At 36.5% G+C, this 17,833-nt stretch overlaps 1 protein-coding gene across 2 annotated transcripts in view; it reads right to left on the bottom strand.

Moving 5' to 3' along the window:
* The window catches only part of ARHGAP32 (Rho GTPase activating protein 32), a 173,354-nt gene that overhangs the window by 18,129 nt on the left and 137,392 nt on the right, over positions 1-17,833 (bottom strand). For both annotated transcript variants that reach the window (XM_017871179.1, XM_017871180.1), the window contains 4 exons: positions 16,141-16,290; positions 5,606-5,708; positions 4,115-4,259; positions 3,589-3,671 (listed from right to left, as the gene is read on the bottom strand). In XM_017871179.1, coding sequence (XP_017726668.1) covers positions 3,589-3,671; positions 4,115-4,259; positions 5,606-5,708; positions 16,141-16,290 — 481 coding nt within the window. The remainder of the gene's footprint in view (positions 1-3,588; positions 3,672-4,114; positions 4,260-5,605; positions 5,709-16,140; positions 16,291-17,833) is intronic.

Raw genomic sequence — 17,833 nt, 5'->3', positions numbered from 1 at the left:
AAGGGACTGTACAAACCCAAGAAAACTTTTTTCCTGCTTAACAGGTTGAAATATTACTTATTAGAAGTGAATCCTTCACCAAAGCTAGTTTCTGGAACAAATAACATTTTGAAGTTACGCCATTCTACTTGCAGCAGACACACTAACAGGAAAGGACTTCAACACTTCTATGAAAGAAAACAGTAATGTCTCAAAAGTCTAAAAACAGTTAAAAGAAAAATTCCAATAGGCATTAAGGGGAGAATATTTGAGCAAAGGATATGCTTTTGAAATAAAGAGCCTAATTCAAATACTCATATTCTGGTTTATCTTGACTACTTAAAATTTGCTTTACTTAAACAATTCCATATATATTGAGATTAAACAACAGGGAAGAGTATTTCTGAGAACAAAACATGAGCAGCTTAAATGTAAGTTAAACCAGGTAAGTGCCGAGTGTGTGTGTGCATGTATGTGTGTGCTCGCGCGCGTGCATGCATGCATACACAGAGGTATTATCTATCACCTAGCATGTCTCAAAGTGTCCTACCTAACAGTACCCAGGGTAAAACTATTAAAGACAATGGGCTAGGTGTGATGGCTCATGCCTGTAATCTCAGCAGTCTGGGAGGCTAAGGCAGACAGATCACTTGAACTCGAGAGTTCAAGAACAGCCTGGGGAACACAGTGAAACCCCATGTCTACAAAAAGTATAAAAACAATTAGCTCGGTGTGGTGGTGCATGCCTGTAGTGCCAGCTACTCGGGAAGCTAAGGCAGGAGGATTGCTTCAGCCCAGGAAGGCTGAGGCTGCAGTGAGCTGTGATCATGCCACTGCACTCCAGCCTGGGTGACAGAGTGAGACCCTGTCTCACACACACACAAAAAAAGGGACAATGAATGGGAGACAGAAATACAAGGCTTTATTACATGAAACAGTAATAAAAGATAAAATGTGGTCTACAATGAGCCACAAAGATTGAGATGGACCTAACATGAATTTGAGAGGAAAAGGAATATAACACTTAGACTCGGCATTAGGCATTGTTCAAGAGGCTTTTACCAGCAGTCTCATTTAATTCTTGTAAGAGCTCTAACAAGCACAGAATTACCATTCCCCTTGTACCAAGGACAAAGTCAAGGTTGCCGGGGTTCCACAGACTAGCAGTGGTAGTGCTGCATTTCAAATCAAGGTCAGAGTGGTTCCAAAGTGCCTGCACATTGAAGGGCACTGTAGTTGCTTTACAGTTAAAATGGTAATTCTCTGTCTCTCCTGTATATAATTAAGTAAGGAAAGATAAACCAAAGTGAGGTTGGCCTGGGTATGACATAGAGGTGAGAAGCTTGAGAAATGTATTTAGAAAACCATGTAAAATTTTATTACTCGAGGAAGGTGAATGAAGGGAATGATTAAAGGACTTCAGAAATGTATTTTATAAGAATTGCAAATTTAAAAAACCAAAGACATCTATTGGTTTGCCTATCTAATTATAAAGACATTTTTAAAAGTTAATGTAGAATTTTAGGATTCCACAAAATGAGCACTTTTATATTCAGCAGATGAGACTGCGAATTGCATAAAACTTCGCAACCTGGAATGTAATTTGGATATTGTAGTCTAATATTGAGAATAAAATTTAGATTTCCAGAATTTCACTGCCAGGTCATTATCCTGTAATAAAAAACATAATCTAGATTCCACATAAAAGGATGGCCTTCATAGTAATATTCAAAATCGGAAAAGGAAGGCCGGGCACAGTGGCTCACACCTGTAATCCCAGCACTTTGGGATGCTGAGGTGGGTGGATCGCCTGAGCTCAGGAGTTTGAGACCAGCCTAGGCAACATGGCAAAACCCCATCTCTACCAAAAATACAAAAAATTAGCTGGGCATTGTGGTTTGTGCCAGTGGTGCTGGCTACTTGGGGAGCTGAGGTGGGAGAATCACTTGAGCCTGGGAGGCAGAGGTTGCAGGGAGCCAAGATTGTGACACTGCCCTCCAGCCTGGGTAACAGAGTGAAACCCTGCCTCAAAAAAAGGAAAAAGGAAAGACCCCATACCACCATATACGTAGATTAAATATGCAAATTGTGAAAGGTTAAACATATGGCATATCCAAATGAGAGAACACGATTGAAAATTACGCTTTTCAAGAACATCTGAGGAATTCAGAAATGTTGATGTTAAAATTCTGGATAAAAAGTCCACCAAAAGATATATAAAGTAGGAGATACACACACATACAAGTTATAGTGAAGAAAAGAGTTACACAATATATTGTATACATTATAAAGCAGGAGATATACATGTACACATTAATAGCAGACAAGGTATAAAATCCAGGTAGGGCATATATGCATAGTAAGTAATATAATATATATTAGAAGACAGGCAAAGAGGATATTAGGATATATATACATTTAAGTATCTATAGTCAAGCTATAAAATAGTGTACAGAAGATATAAAATATATATGCAGTGTATATTATTGAACATCTATCTGCAAGACTCTATTCTGGAAATACAGTGATAAACAAGACAGAATTCATGACCTCAAGTACCTTATGTTTTAGAAAGACTGTATACAGATAGTCTCCAACTTACAACGGTTCAATTCATGATTTTTTGACATTTATGATGGTGCAAAGGTGATAAACATTAAACAGAAACCACAATTAGAATTTTTTTTTTTTTTAATGGAGTCTCGCTTTGTTGTCCAGCTGGAGTGCAGTGGCACGATCTCGGCTCACTGCAGCCTCCACTTCCCAAGTTCAAGTGATTCTCCTGCCTCAGTGTCCAAGTAATTGGGATTATAGGCACACGCTACCATGCCCGGCTAATTTTGTATTTTTAGTAGACATGGGGTTTCTCCATGTTGGGCAGGCTGGTCTCGAACTCCTCACCTCAGGTGATCCACTCACCTCGGCCTCCCAAAGTGCTGGGATTACAGGTATGAGCCACGGCACCTGGCCTATAGTACTGATTTTTGAAACATATACATAAGCAATGTCATTTTGAAAAAAAAAATAAATTACTTAATTTGCATATTACTAGAACATCTGCTGAATTTAATTTCTTGTCAATAACTGGAATTTTAAAATGTATCTTTTGTTTCTTTGCACACTAGAATCTAGTTTCTACTGTTTTCTTTTTCTAACTGGCAAAGTAACCTTCAATTTTATTCTGGCTTTCTCAGACATAGCACAAATATTTCCAAGAGTCCAAACTAACACACAAATCAAATTAGGTTTTAAAAAGTAGCAACAACAATAAAACCAAAGAAGAAACTAAAACAAACAAAAAACCCCCAAGTTTAGTCAGCCATCCTTTTGTCCATCCATTCATTCATTCATTCAACCTTTAAGTACTTATAGAATGCTAAGCAGTGTGCCAGGCCCTGGGGATCTAAGGACAAATGAGTATCTATACATAAACATATATATATATATGTACACATACATCTAGTGTGTGTGTGTGTGTGTGTATATATATAATGGAAGTTTAATTAGAACTCCAAGGAAGTTTAAATAGAAATTCAAAGGAAAAAAAAAAAAACGTTTACAGGTCAACTGACTTCTACCTCTGCCTGGTATTCACCCACTGTGGCTGACCTGTAGTGTGGTGGGGGGAGCTGCTGGATGACATCGTGGATTTTTATCAGCCTTTCTTCGTCTGTTGCTGCTGAAACTGCATCCTAGAACAGTTACAGTACAAAATAAACTAGTGAGCTCTGTTGGTAACAATGAAAGTTCTTCACTTACAATTCAGTTTTCACTCTGAGATCAACTTGCTTTGCTCTTGGATGCGAAATGGCGAGGAAACACAACATTGTATTAAGGAAGTCAACGGTTTCCACACAGTGTGAACACTGAGGTCTACGAAACTAATTTTTAAAAGGCTTGATGGTAATCAGTATTAAGGGTGACAAGACTAGCAGCTCAAAGTCAGAAAGCACAACAATGACAATGTGAAAACAGCAAAGACCACTGACTAGCTGGCAATATTTCTTTTTTTTTAAGGAGTCATTTCGGTCACAGAACTATTTCTTACATGTGACCAAACCAATGGTCACGTGTTTTGAACAAACGCACAGTAAAGTTCCACAAAGAATTAGATTCAAAAGTAGCCTGTACTCACAGAAAATTTCTCATACAGCTGGTAGGTAAGCAGAGGGTTTGGGAGTTCCCGGAAGTACAGCTTACATAGGGAGCCCACAGAATGGATGTCTTGAACATACGGTTCTTTCGTCAGGTCGGGGACGTGCTCAGAGTCAAATTCATGGCTGACATAGAAGAGGACAAGAAAATCGCTTGATTGAGGAGAGCAAATATGTGTCTTAAAAACAGAAAGCATAAGCCCCAAAAGTGTTCAGCTCTATCTCAGTGAGTTGCAATCATCTTCCATTTATTACATTTCATTTAAGTTGTGTTTGGACTTCAGCAATAACTGGATGTCTTAGTACAAGACAGATGTCTTTCCATGTGGAAATTAAGGGCACAGCTTTAATATTAAAATGAACAATAGCCTCTGAGATACATATGAATGAACAGCTCTTATAGTACAACAGTCTGAAAACAGGACTCCTAATTGCTAATGCCTTGAATATCCAGTATTTTGGCAATTCCAGAGACGAGCATTGAATGGCAATGGATCCATGAAAACTTATGAACAGAAATTCCTCAGATACAAATTGTACAACACAGAAATGCTTTCCTGAAGCAGGATAAAAAAAGAAACAACATAAAGCAATTCTTAGCTAACAACAAATTTTAATAGGCAGGAAAATGTGTATCATTAGAATGAGTAAAATAAAAGTTGTACACAGAATACTAAGGGAGATTAAGCTCACTCTCCAGGAGGTTAATTAATACTAATCCACAGGCATGAGACCACTTATCATCCACCTAGAGGATTAATGTGTGTGTACAATATGAATATAAGATTTACTTTGTCTTAAACTGAAGACTGAAACTGTCTTTAGTACAAGAACTAATTTATGTATTTTTCAAGCCATATATTCCCCAAAACTGAGATGGGTTCTGTGATCCATTAAAATATTAAAATCTCTACAGAATAATGGCAGTTACCATGTACTACAGTAAAAAAGAAAGGGTAATGGCATATCAAGAACAATCTAGAATCCAAGAGATTAAGCAAAAATAAAATATTGCTGGCACAGAGTTTGTCACTGTTTTTGTCTCAGAGAAGATTTGGGGAGGACGTGAAATATGTAGAGATGCATACTTGAACATATACACAGAATCAGGGTCAAAGGAGATTATAAAATGTTCCATTCCCATACATTTTAATTAACACCTAAAGAATAATTCTATTATAATGCAAATTTTATCTCTCATGGCTGTCATTGGTTCAAACTTAATTTGCTAAAATCTTCAAACATTATAAAGAGACAAACTGCAAGTACTGAAGAGATTAAGGTGCATGGTTCTCTGATACTAGATGAAAAAAATGCCATTTAGAAAAGTATACACAGAGAATAACACAGATATTGTTTCCTATTTTATCTAAATTATCTTTAATGAAAATAGGTTATCAAAGTAAGTGAATCCATTTTAAAATATTTTCATTTTAATTAGTTGAGTGAAAAAGTGCCATGTAAGATTTTACCGTAGTCTCTGGATATTGGAGGCAACACCAGAAAGACGATATATTCCATCCACAATGCCATATCTCTCAATGAATGCTGTGCAGCTTTGAAGAACCTGGGGCACTAAAGAGAATTTTTAAAGCAATAGATTAAATTGGTAGTATTCACTGGAACCAAAGTCGCCAAAAAATAAGATAGTCTTAGTTCACAAAGGCAAAATAAAATTGGTAAATTAAAGTTAAAAGGGGCAAAAATTAATCCACTACAAAAAATGATGAGGGTATATTTATTTAATTTCCCACCTAAACTAGATAACTAATTCCTGAATAATCAAGACTGGTTCTACGTCACGATATTTAACTGAGTAAAAGAGTTAATACATTATTAGGACAGTCTCTCTTCTGCAGTAGACTCATTTAGATCATGTTACAGTTACACATGACAGTAGAGTGAACTGTTTAGTCCTAACACCATGCCAGATTTTTAAGAAATACAGCTGTTCAGCTGACTTTCAGATACAGCAAATGAATATATAAAGTTAAATCTCAACAATATAATTGCTTGTAAGTGCTGCAAAATTTTGCTTCTAAAAAAGTATCTTCTATATTTTCATAGTTAATGCAAATTCTGACTTTATTCAATAAACAAAACACCAATATAATACAAAGGCCAAGGCAATTTCAAATAGATGGAATCTTGTAACTTCCTGGCCATATTTACATTAACTTTACTGACATTTTGCCTTTATATTATCAGCTCATGACAAAGGGCACTCTCTCTGGTTAGCTCCATGAATATACACTGGACAGCTACGATGGGGCATGCAGAATAGAACAGAATTTTCAAAGTATATGATACAAAATTTTATAACCATTCAAACATTTATAATAGCTGAGAATTTAATGTTAGTTGTTTTGCAATGCAGATTGATGAGTATACAGACTTTAGTACGATCGTTTGATAGGGTTAGTTAAAATTCTTGAAAAGAAATGCTTGGAAAATTTGGTCTGCAAAGAGCTACTATACTAGAGATGAAACATTCAGAGTGGCAAATGAAACAAATAAGACATTTTAATTAGATAATTTTAGTGAATGTATTTCATTAACAGTATATTGTCATTCCTTTATTATTACAACCAACTTTTCCTTGGTTTTCCTGACTTTTGCTGTCCTTCCTGGAGTCCATCTTTAAATTCTGTCAGATCCTATAACAACATTTAAAACTTAACCTCCTTATCTTTGATTAAAAAATAAATCAGAAAACAAAAACCAGCAGCTGATAGTATTAAGTACTAAATATATGCCATGCTAAGAACTTTACAATGGATACTCTCTGATTTTCAGAGAAATCCTACAAGGAAAGTACTATCATATTCTCATTTTTACAGAGAAGAAAATTTATCTTAGAGTAAGTTTTACCCAAGGGCAGGCAGGAAACAGTGGCAGAAGTGAGAGATTCCAACTCAGGCAGTCCAAGTACAGAGCTGATGCTTTTGTTTTATTTTATATACACACACACACACACCCCTTTTTTATTATATAGATATATAGATAAGATATATATACACACACTATATATGTATTTTTTCTTATTATACTTTAAGTTCTGGGGTAGATGTGCAGAACATGCAGTTTTTTTACATAAGTATACACGTGCCATGGTGGTTTGCTGTACCCATCAACTTGTCATCCACGTTGCGTATTTCTCCTAATGTTATCCCTCCCCTAGCCCCCCACCCTCCCTGGCCCCCCCACCCCGTGACAGGCCCCGGCGTGTGATGTTCCCCTCCCTATGTCCATGTGTTCTCATTGTTCAACTCCCACTTATGAGTGAGAAGATGTGGTGTTTGGTTTTCTGTTCTTGTGATAGTTTGCTGAGAATGATGGCTTCCAGCTTCACCCATGTCCCTGCAAAGGACATGAACTCATCCTTTTTTATAGCTGCATAGTATTCCATGGTGTACAACTCTAGGCCAAGTGAAGTGTTACCTTTTGCCATACAAACCAATCATCCTATGACTTCTTCACAAAACAATTTCCTCTAGCTGGACTCTCTCCCATAACCCTCTTCATACAGAAAATTCTTGTCTATTGTTCAAAATCCAGCTAAACTATCACTCTTTATTTTTATTTTTTGAGACGGAGTCTCGCTCTGTCCCCCAGGCTGGAGTGCAGTGGCATGATCTCGGCTCACTGCAAGCTCCACCTCCCGGGTTCACGACATTCTCCTACCTCAGCCTCCCGAGTAGCTGGGGACTACAGGTGCCCGCCACCACGCCCGGTTAATTTTTTTTTGTATTTTTTAGTAGAGACTGGGTTTCACCGTGTGAGCCAGAATGGTCTCGATCTCCTGACCTCGTGATCCGCCCGCCTTGGACTCCCAAAGTACTGGGATTACAGGTGTGAGCCACCACGCCGGGCCTAAACTCTCACTTTTAAGCGAGCCTTTACTGAATATCCACCAGTAGACGTGGCTGAGCACTGTGTTCCATATGCTCATACAACAATATTTCAAATTATCATTTATTTGTTTATACAATTATTACCCTTTTCTGACTGCAGGTTCTTCAGGAGCAAAACCATGCATCATTCATCTTTGTATATTTAAAACTCAGGAACACTGTCCTGACACAATGTGTAAAATTAGCAAGTGAATTAATTTACCAGTGCCCCGAGAGCCTGAAATAGTCATTATCTGGTCAAGTTAGCTGGGAAGGAACCTTAGTTTTCATATGGAACTTGTTCATATGAATACATTTTCAACTATATGCTTTCTGCTTCTAAAAATATTCAAGACTTTCAGTAACAAGAAAAGGTTATGTTTATGTAGTAAAGATGAAGGGCAGGTAGAATTGCTGGGTACTTCTTGTGGATTTAATTGACATTAGAAGCAACCTTTGTGTCGAAATGATATGCAAAATATATAGTATCTTTATAAAAGCTTGGGTTCTATTTCTAACATTGTCCCACCAATGATAACCTTGGTGTCTTAGGTTTCAATTTTAAAAACTGGAAGTGGAATAATAAGATTTGGGGCTAGAAAATTTCAGTCACCTGCTTCAAAGGGTATATTTAGAGATTACTGGGATAATTAACATCATTCTTAGGAAAATAGTTAAAATTCTTTCCTGTAAAGCACTGAGAAGATGCTTCTCATCACATATGCTCCAAATTAGCATGCTAATTCACCCAGGTACACAGAAGGTTTGTCTTCGAGAAAAACCCTTCAGAGCACAGTATTTTATTTCCATATTATCAGGCTCTCCCAGCACACATAAATTTTTCATAAAAATAAGCTACCATTTATTTAAAAAAAAGCATTGGTAATTTTCATTGGATATGTATATTTATAAGTTATTAGATTCATATCTGTTTATTCTTCCAAATAAGTAGGAAAATATTGAAAATATGGAGAATTAGAGGTCTTTTCCTGATAATATGACCAAGTATCTACACTCGTAATACTTCATAGCAAGCATCTGAATCGTTTTCTTACATTTTGTGTTCCCTGAGTAGAAGGACTGAATGTCTACACAACAATCACATAATGAGCTTAATAAACAAAATTACGTAACTATTACTTATAAGCTTAAGGGAGACAAATGAGTCATTTAATATAAATGGGTGGCAAAATGAAAGAAAAGCATAAACTTGAATCTTGAAGAAAGGAGAGCAGAAACTGAAAAACAATGTCTGAAGAAAAAAGGAGAAAAGATCTGTTTTATTTTTGTACGAAAGTGTAGGAAAGCAGTATAAGAATCCAATATATGATGTTTTGTAAAAAAAAATCCTAGTTTTTAAAAAAGGCACTTTGCTAGCTACCCCCAAACCATCTAACAAATCAGTCAAATGCACACCAAATAATAACCCAGTCAAAATATAACATTAGAAACCTCCAAAATGCTTCCTCCAAAAGACGGTACGATTTTCAGAATCATTCCCACATTCTCCACATAATACACTTCTGATTTACTTGGATTTTACATTCTTAGTTTTAAAAATATCATCATATGACAACAGAATAAGAAGTATATATTTAAATTAAAATCGATGATCCTTAAAACTAGAATATAGCTAAAAGAAGTAAGAAATAAGTATGACAAGAATTGATCTTTGATTTTTTTTTTCTTGACAGTTTTGGTTTCGTTTCGGCTCTTTTCGCTTCATTCATCCACTTGCTCACTCACTCATCAATCATGTATTTATTAAATCTCTTCTATTTTCCAGGCATCATGAAAGCATTACAGATACAGATGAAAAAACTCAGTTTCAGTTTCAGGGAAGTGGTTTCCAGGCTAAAGGGACACGAGCACAGTGTTACTTATTAGAATGTGTATCATGATTCTACCTAATACGACTACCTAAAGGATTAATTTCTGGGGTTATTTGGGCCTTGCCTTTTCCTGCGGTTCTCTGATCTAAACTTTTGTGCATATACTACAACACAGAAATATGTTCAGGCAACAGAGAGTCCTCTCCGAGGGTTTCAAAATATTTGTAATATTTTGTACCAAACATAATTTTACCTAGTTTTATATAAACCTCTCACTATTTTGTTTTAGTGATCTCAATTCAAATTTTTAACGAAATTCAGTTTTAAATATGTACAGCAAAAAAAAAAAAAAAAAAAAAAAAAATACTAAGTCTTATGAAAAAAGATCAATGATACCAGAAAAAGACATTAACGTCACAACAACAACAACAACGAAAACATTTTAAAGCTATAGTTAGGGATGCCAAAGTAGGCTGGGGGCAGGGGCTCATGCCTGTAATCCCAGCACTTTGGGGGCTGAGACAGGTGGATCACCTGAGGTCAGGAGTTCAAGACCAGCCTGGCCAATATGGTGAAACCCTGTCTCTACCAAAAAATACAGAAAAAAAAAAAAAAAAATTTAGCTAGGCATGGTGGTGGGCGCTTGTAATCCCAGCTACTCAGGAGGCTGAGGCAGGAGAATCGCTTGAACCTGGGAGGCAGAGGTTGCAGTGAGCCGAGATTGTGCCACTGCACTCCAGCCTGGGCAACAGAGCGAGACTCCATGACAAAACAAAACAAAACAAAATAAAACAAAAGGATGCCAAAGTAAATGACATATTCGTATAATCTATGCTCAAAACAGGTACTATGTACGCAGATTTTTACTTATTTCTTTTTTGTGTGGGCAGATTTTTAAACAATCAGTTCCACAAATAACTGTGACATAATGTTTAATAAACTCAATTATAAACACTGCTTTGTGATAGCTAAAACTCTGTATGATTATCCTGAATCCTGATTGAGCACCAGGGACCACACATAAAAGAATAAAAAGGCAATGGCTTGTCAGGTTCCTATGTGACTTCTTACAACACTTTGAACAGAAGACACAGGTCAAGTTTGTCACCTGCTCCAACAGAGAGGTACTCAGAAGTTCAGAAAGTATAATAGGATAATCTCTCTACACAGCTGATTTTTCACTAGGAAATATTCAGAGAATTAACCACTTACCAAAACATAATTTTTAAACAATTTTTATTTTATATGGAATGCTTCACGAATTTGTGTGTCATTTTTGTGCAGGGGTCACGCTTATCTCTGTATTCTTCAAATTTTAGTATATGTGCTGTCGAAGCAAGCACATAAAATGTAATTTTGATATGAGCTTCCTTCTCAGAAAAATCTAGTGCAAGGTTAATTTTGTTTAGGGTAAAGCCACTATGTTAAAGTCTAAACTTTGATAAAGACAATTATATGATACATATCAATATTATATACACTGTATGTGTCTCATCTCTCCTCACAATTATGTATATAATCATTTTTTCATTTTATTCTAATTATTTTAGAGTTTAAAATACACATTCAATTCTAATTGTTTTAGACTTTAAAATAGTTTCTCCCTCTCTCTATATATGTATGTGTAAATATATACACACATATGGTATAACTGTGGTTATAGGCCATGTGACAATACATATGAAGTCTTTTTTTTTTTTTTTTTTTTTGAGATAGGGTCTCATTCTGTTGCCTAGGCTGGAGTGCCATGGTGTGATCATGGCTCACTGCATCCTGGACCTCCTGGGCTCACGAGATCCTCCTACCTCAACCTCTCAAGTAGCTGGAACCACAGGCACGTGCCACCATGCTCAGCTAATTTAAAAAATTTTTTTGTAAAGACAGTGTCTCTACAAAAAAAAAATCAATGATACTGTTCCACTCAAATAGCTTTTATCATAATTAGGCAAAAGATGAATACTGTAGTTTAACCTGCTACTTTTCAGAAAGAAGTGATATAATAGCCTCTGTCCTCCCCTATCAACCTTATGAAGAATGGAAACATAACTGAAACTTCTAAGTACAACTAAAATTGAATTGATATTTGAAAGCTAATGAGCATGGCAGGACAAATTGGAAAACTCTCTTTCAATTTCTTTTTCTTTTTTTTTGAGATGGAGTCTTGCTCTTGTCACCCAGACGTGATGGTGAGATCTTGGCTCACTGCAACCTCCACCTCCCAGGTTCAAGCAATTCTCCTGCCTCAGCCTCCTGAGTAGCGAGGATTACAGGCATATGCCACCACGCCCGGCCAATTTTTGTATTTTTAGTAGAGACAGGATTTCACCATATTGGCCAGGATGGTCTTGAACTCCTGACCTCAGGTGATCTGCCTGTCTCGGCCTCCCAAAGTGCTGGGATTACAGGAGTGAGCCACCACGCCAGGCCTCTTTTTCATATTAACGATCACATCTAAGCAAGGTTTAACATGTTACATGGCATTAAACATGCCATGTTTCCCAGGCTGGTCTCAAACTCCTAGGCTCAGGTGCTCTTCCCATCTTGGCTTCCCAAAGAGCTAAGATTACAGGCATGAGCCACCACACCCAGCTCCCTATGAAGTCTTAAAATCCGAAAAAACTGAAATTCCTCACATATTCATTAAATCAAAGACAAACTACTAAATCACTTGGTTATTTTAAAAGTTTTATTTCCTAATTAAAATTTTAGTTAATAAACTTCAAAGGTTTCCCTTCTCCTGCTAATTTAGGCTTCATTTGAATATTCAAATGAATATCCTTCTTATGAATATTTATTCATTTATTACCAACCCTGATGAAACAGGAAATTATTTTAATATGCCAAGTATAATATATCTGACCTTGGTCTTCAAGGTTTCTGGCTCCTAAGGTTTACTGAATTTCAATTACACTTTAATGTCACAAGTTAATTTTTTTCTAGTCATTTGAGTTTAACTTGGCAAAGAGGGATTAATGAATTATTAAATTCATTTCCAATATTCCTCTAATTTTTTTAATTGAAAAGCAAGACAACTAAGAAAAAAATCTAAACAATATTCTCTAATACTTTACTATAATTATATTCATTTTTCATATCACCTAAGTATCCAGACTTTCAAAAGTTGTATCTACTATTTATAGATAATATTTTTCAGGTTCCTACATTGTATTCAAACTTATTTGATTTATTTATTTAGAGACAGGGTTTTGCCCTGTTGCCCAGGCTGGAGTGCAGTGGCAGGATGATAGCTTACTGTAGTCTCCAACTCCTGGGGTCCAGCAATCCCCTGACCTCAGCCTCTGAACTAGCTAAGAGTACGGGTGTGTGCCACCATGCACAGCTCGTTTTGTTTTTTTTTCCTGTATAAATGGGGTTTTGCTATGCTGCCCAGGCTGGTGTAAACTCCCGGCCTCCAGCGATCCTCCTAACTTGGCCTCCCAAAATACTAGGATAACAGGAATAAGCCATCTCACCCAGCCCAAACTTAAAAGTTTTAATAGCTTCAGCATTTATAGAACATTCCCCTGTATGGGTCTGGTGGCTCATGCTTGTAATCCCAGCATTTTGGGAGGCCAAGGTGGGTGGGTCGCTTGAGTCCAGGAGTTCGAGATCAGCCTGGCCAACATGGCAAAATCCCACCTCTACAAAAAAAATACAAAAATTAGCTGGGTGTGGTGGTGCATGCCTATAGTCCCAGCTATTCAGGAAGCTGAGGCAGGAGGACAGCTTATGCCCAGGAGGAAGAGGTTGCAGTGAGCTGAGATTGTGCCACTGCATTCCAGTCTGGATGACAGACTGAAACTCCATTTCAAAAAAGAACATTCTCCCAAAGTTGGGTATTTCATTTTCTTTGTTCTCATACATTATGCTATGATGAACATTTTTATTTCTATTTAATTATAACATTAAGATAAGTCCCTAAGGATGGATTCCTTAGATGAAAGGAACACTATAAAGTGTCTTGCTATGAAATGTCAAATGTTTTCCAAAAAGGTAGTGCTAACTCAGAACTTCCTGAAAACAACGATTCTAAACCTACTGGTAAAAATCACTGCTATATTTATGGCACTGGATATCATAATTTAGAAAAATAGCTTTGTTATTTTAATATTTACCAAAGTAAAATGGTATTTCAAAATTGCCTAAAGATATATTTCCATGATTACAAATAGGATAAACGTTTTTCTGTGTAATGTTTGTATCTTTTCTCCATTCTTTTACTCAGGAACTTTAATCTTCTAAAAAATCTGAAATGATATCCTCATACACTATAATAGTAGCATTTCATCATATTCAAAAAATGATTATATTTCCTGGTCTATGGTACCTCTCCCTCTATATTGTTATTTTATAGGAAAAGGGTATATATTATATATAATATATATAGATATAGTATATATATAGATATTATATTTAAGCATCTCTTTAATGTTTTATTTATTAAATTTGAGAAAGCTATTTATTTTATCTCAAGACAAAATCAGTTCACATTGGCAATTTTATAAGTTTAAAATGGTTAACTTATACTTTTGAAGTTTATTTTCAGGATGATGAAGTGTGAATTTTTTTCAAAACTGCTATTTAATTATCTCAATATGTATTATAAACAGCTCTTCCATGTGACATGGTTCTAAAACCATACTTTTTTCATAATGGATTCTTATGTATAGTAACAACTATTTCCGAACACTCTAAGCTGTTTCACTCACATTTCATTCTCTGCACAAAACTCTGCCTTTAAAAAAAATTTTTTTTTTTTTCAGACAAGGTCTTGCTCTTGTCACCCAGGCTAGAGTGCAGTGGCGTGAAATCAGCTTACTGCAACCCCTGCCTCCCAATCTCAGGTGATTTTTCCACCTCAGCCTCTCAAGTAACTCGGATTACAGCTGCATACTACTGCGCTGGCTAGTTTTTGTATTTCTGGTAGAGACCAGGTCTTGCCATGTTGTGTAGGCTGATCTCGAACTCCTAGGCTCAAGCTATCTGCCTGCCTCAGACTCCCAAAGTGCTGGGATTGCAGGCGTGCGCTACCGCACACAGTGAAAACTCTGCTTTTCTAGTTTTGAATATTGTTTTAATATATAGTAAAACTAGTAAAACTCCCATCCTATCACTGATTTTTTTCTTTGACATTGTCACTGGTTGAGTTTTCCATGTGCATTTAGCTGCAAAAGTAATCCTCAGGGTTTTTTTTGTTTTTGTTTTTGTTTTTTAGGGATCTGCATTAAGTTGGTATTAATTTGGAAATAACATCTGTTTGAAATAACATTTTGTCTACTCTCTCAAGAAACACGGTACAGTTTGCATTAAATTCCTAAGTCCATTGATATTCTTTTAACAACAAGTAAGACTTTCACTTGAACTTGATACTATCAACTCAGTATTATTAGTATTACTTTACCATTGTTTTTCACTAATGGTCTTCTCAAAAGGCACAATGGGTATTTCCCATACTAATTTGGAATTTCACAATCACCTATTTCTGGTGTTTAACAACATCATAGGTAGATCCTACCTTCATCTTCTAGCATTTCTGAAGGAGATGCTAGAGGAAAGTGCTATTTTAAAATATAAAAGGAAAACTCCTATTTTCTTTCCCCCCTATCCATCCCACCATCTAACAACTAAATTCTTGATTCATAATTTATAAAGAAAGGAATATAGATTCCTACAAAAAATAAAATACAGATTCTCTACAAAAAATAAAATGAAAAATAAAAATGAGCCAGGTGTACTGGCACATGCCTGTAGTCCCAGTTACTCTGGGAGGACTGCCTGAGCCCAGGAATTCAAGGCTGCAGTCAGCTACGATCATGCCACTGCACTCCAGCTTGGGCGACAAAGCAAGGCCCTGTCTCTTTAAAAACAAAAAAATTGGAAGATTGATTTTGGCATTTTATGTCTCAAAACCATGACAGCTTTTTTTCCATAAGAAGAATTAGATAAATATTTTAGGATAAAATGTGGGTGGCAAAACTGGCTGAAGAAGCTATCTAGGGAGAAACAGAAAGTAAGGCAAAATAACAGGGTGATTGTAATACATTTCGTGTGAATGTCCTACTCTTCTGGAACAGAACATGAGCATCTCTGATGCCAAAGTGCATTCGTAGACTTTTCATTCTCAGCTCCACCCAGAACTGAGTACCTGAGAAAGCTTAATACATGCATTGAACTGAAATGAAACAGTTATCATTTGCCTAAATCTACTCCATAATTGGTCATAGAGAACCAATACGGAGAGGTCAGAAACTGAAAGTATAAGCTTGCACATTTTACTTTTACCTTCAAAACCAGAATTTAGAAGGTGCTCCCCCAGGTCACAACCAAACACCCTCTCTTTCAAGATTCCCCGCTGCTTCAGCTTCTGTTTTGTTGGACGAGACTTCATGAATGTTCGTAAGAATGTAATGAGCTTGCCGTGCTTTTTAGACACTAGAAATCAATAAAGAGAAAAGATCTGAGTTGTGGCAAGAGGTTACATTTTACTTAGCATAAAAAGAAGCATATCTCAAGAGGCTGACGGCAAAATAATCTATTATAAACATACTTTATAATCTTTAGGAAATTTCAACAGAAGTTTAGCTAAGAGTTGTGTTATAAATAACATCATAATTTTGTACTTTCTTCTTGTTGCGGGAAGTCAGGGACCCTGAACGGAAGGACCAGCTGAAGCCATAGCAGAAGAACATAAATTTTGAAGGTTTCATGGACATTTATTAGTTCCCCAAATTAATACTTTTATAATTTCTTATGCCTGTCTTTACTGCAATCTCTGAAAATAAATTGTGAAGATTTCATGGACATTTATCACTTCCCTAATCACTACTCTTGTGATTTCCTATGCCCGTCTTTAATCTCTTAATCCCATCATCTTCATAAACTGAGGATGTATGTCGCCTCAGGACCCTGTGATGACTGTGTTAACTGCACTAATTGTTTGTAAAACATGTGTGTATGAACAATATGAAATCTGGGTATCCAAAAAGAACAGGATAACTGCAATTTTCAGGGAACAAGGGAGATAACCATAAGGCCTGACCGCCTGAGGGGCCGGGCAGAACAAAGACATATTTCTCTTCTTGCAAAAGCAAATGGGAGAAATATCACTGAATTCTTTTTCTCAGCAAGGAATAGCCCTGGGAAAGAGAATGCAGTCCCAGCGGGAGGTCTCTAAAATGGCCGCTCCTGGACTGTCTGTCTTATGCAGTTATAGATAAGGGATGAAATACGCCCTGGTCTCCTGCAGCACCCCCAGGCTTACTAGGATTAGGAAATTCCTGCCTAGTCAGGAATTTCAAATTTTAGTCAGACCAGTTCTCTGCTCTTGAACCCTGTTTCCTGTTAAGATGTTTATCAATGACAATGTGTGTGCAGTGGGACATGAAACTTCATCAGCAATTCTAATTTTGCCTTGGTCCTCTGATCTCACTCCGCCCCCATTTGCCTTGTGATATTTTATTGTCTTGTGAAGCATGTGATCTCTGTGACCCACATCCTATTCGTAAACTCCCTCCCCTTTGAAAACTGCTAATAAAAACCTGCTGGTTTTGCAGCTCAGGGGGCATCACGGAACCTGCCAACAAGTGATGTCTCCCCTGGACACCCAGCTTTAAAATTTATCTCTTTTGTACCCTTTCCCTTTGTTTCTCAGACTGGCCAACACTTAGGCAAAATAGAAAAGAACCTACATTAAAATACTCGGGGCTGGTTCCCCTGATATCTTCTCACCACCTTACCTTATGGGACTGTAAGCAAATTTAAGTGTTGTAACCCATGATGTTTGAATCAAGCTTGGTAAACCAGTCATCTTCACAATGCATACTTAAGGATGTTACAGGATTACAAGAGGAACCTGAGTTTTACTGAATATATTGCTTTGGAGATCTTTATAATAAGTAAGACTTAAAATGGTGTAAAAGTGGCTTGCATTTCTAGTCAATTTTTAAATTATTTTACTTGATGGTTAGAAATTTTC

The sequence above is a fragment of the Rhinopithecus bieti genome, unplaced genomic scaffold (genome assembly GCF_001698545.2).
Source record: "Rhinopithecus bieti isolate Rb0 unplaced genomic scaffold, ASM169854v2 scaffold_5750, whole genome shotgun sequence".
NCBI classification, from domain to species: Eukaryota; Metazoa; Chordata; class Mammalia; order Primates; family Cercopithecidae; genus Rhinopithecus; species Rhinopithecus bieti.
The sequence above is the reverse complement of the archived record's forward strand: the minus strand, read 5'-3'. Positions and strand labels throughout refer to the sequence as shown.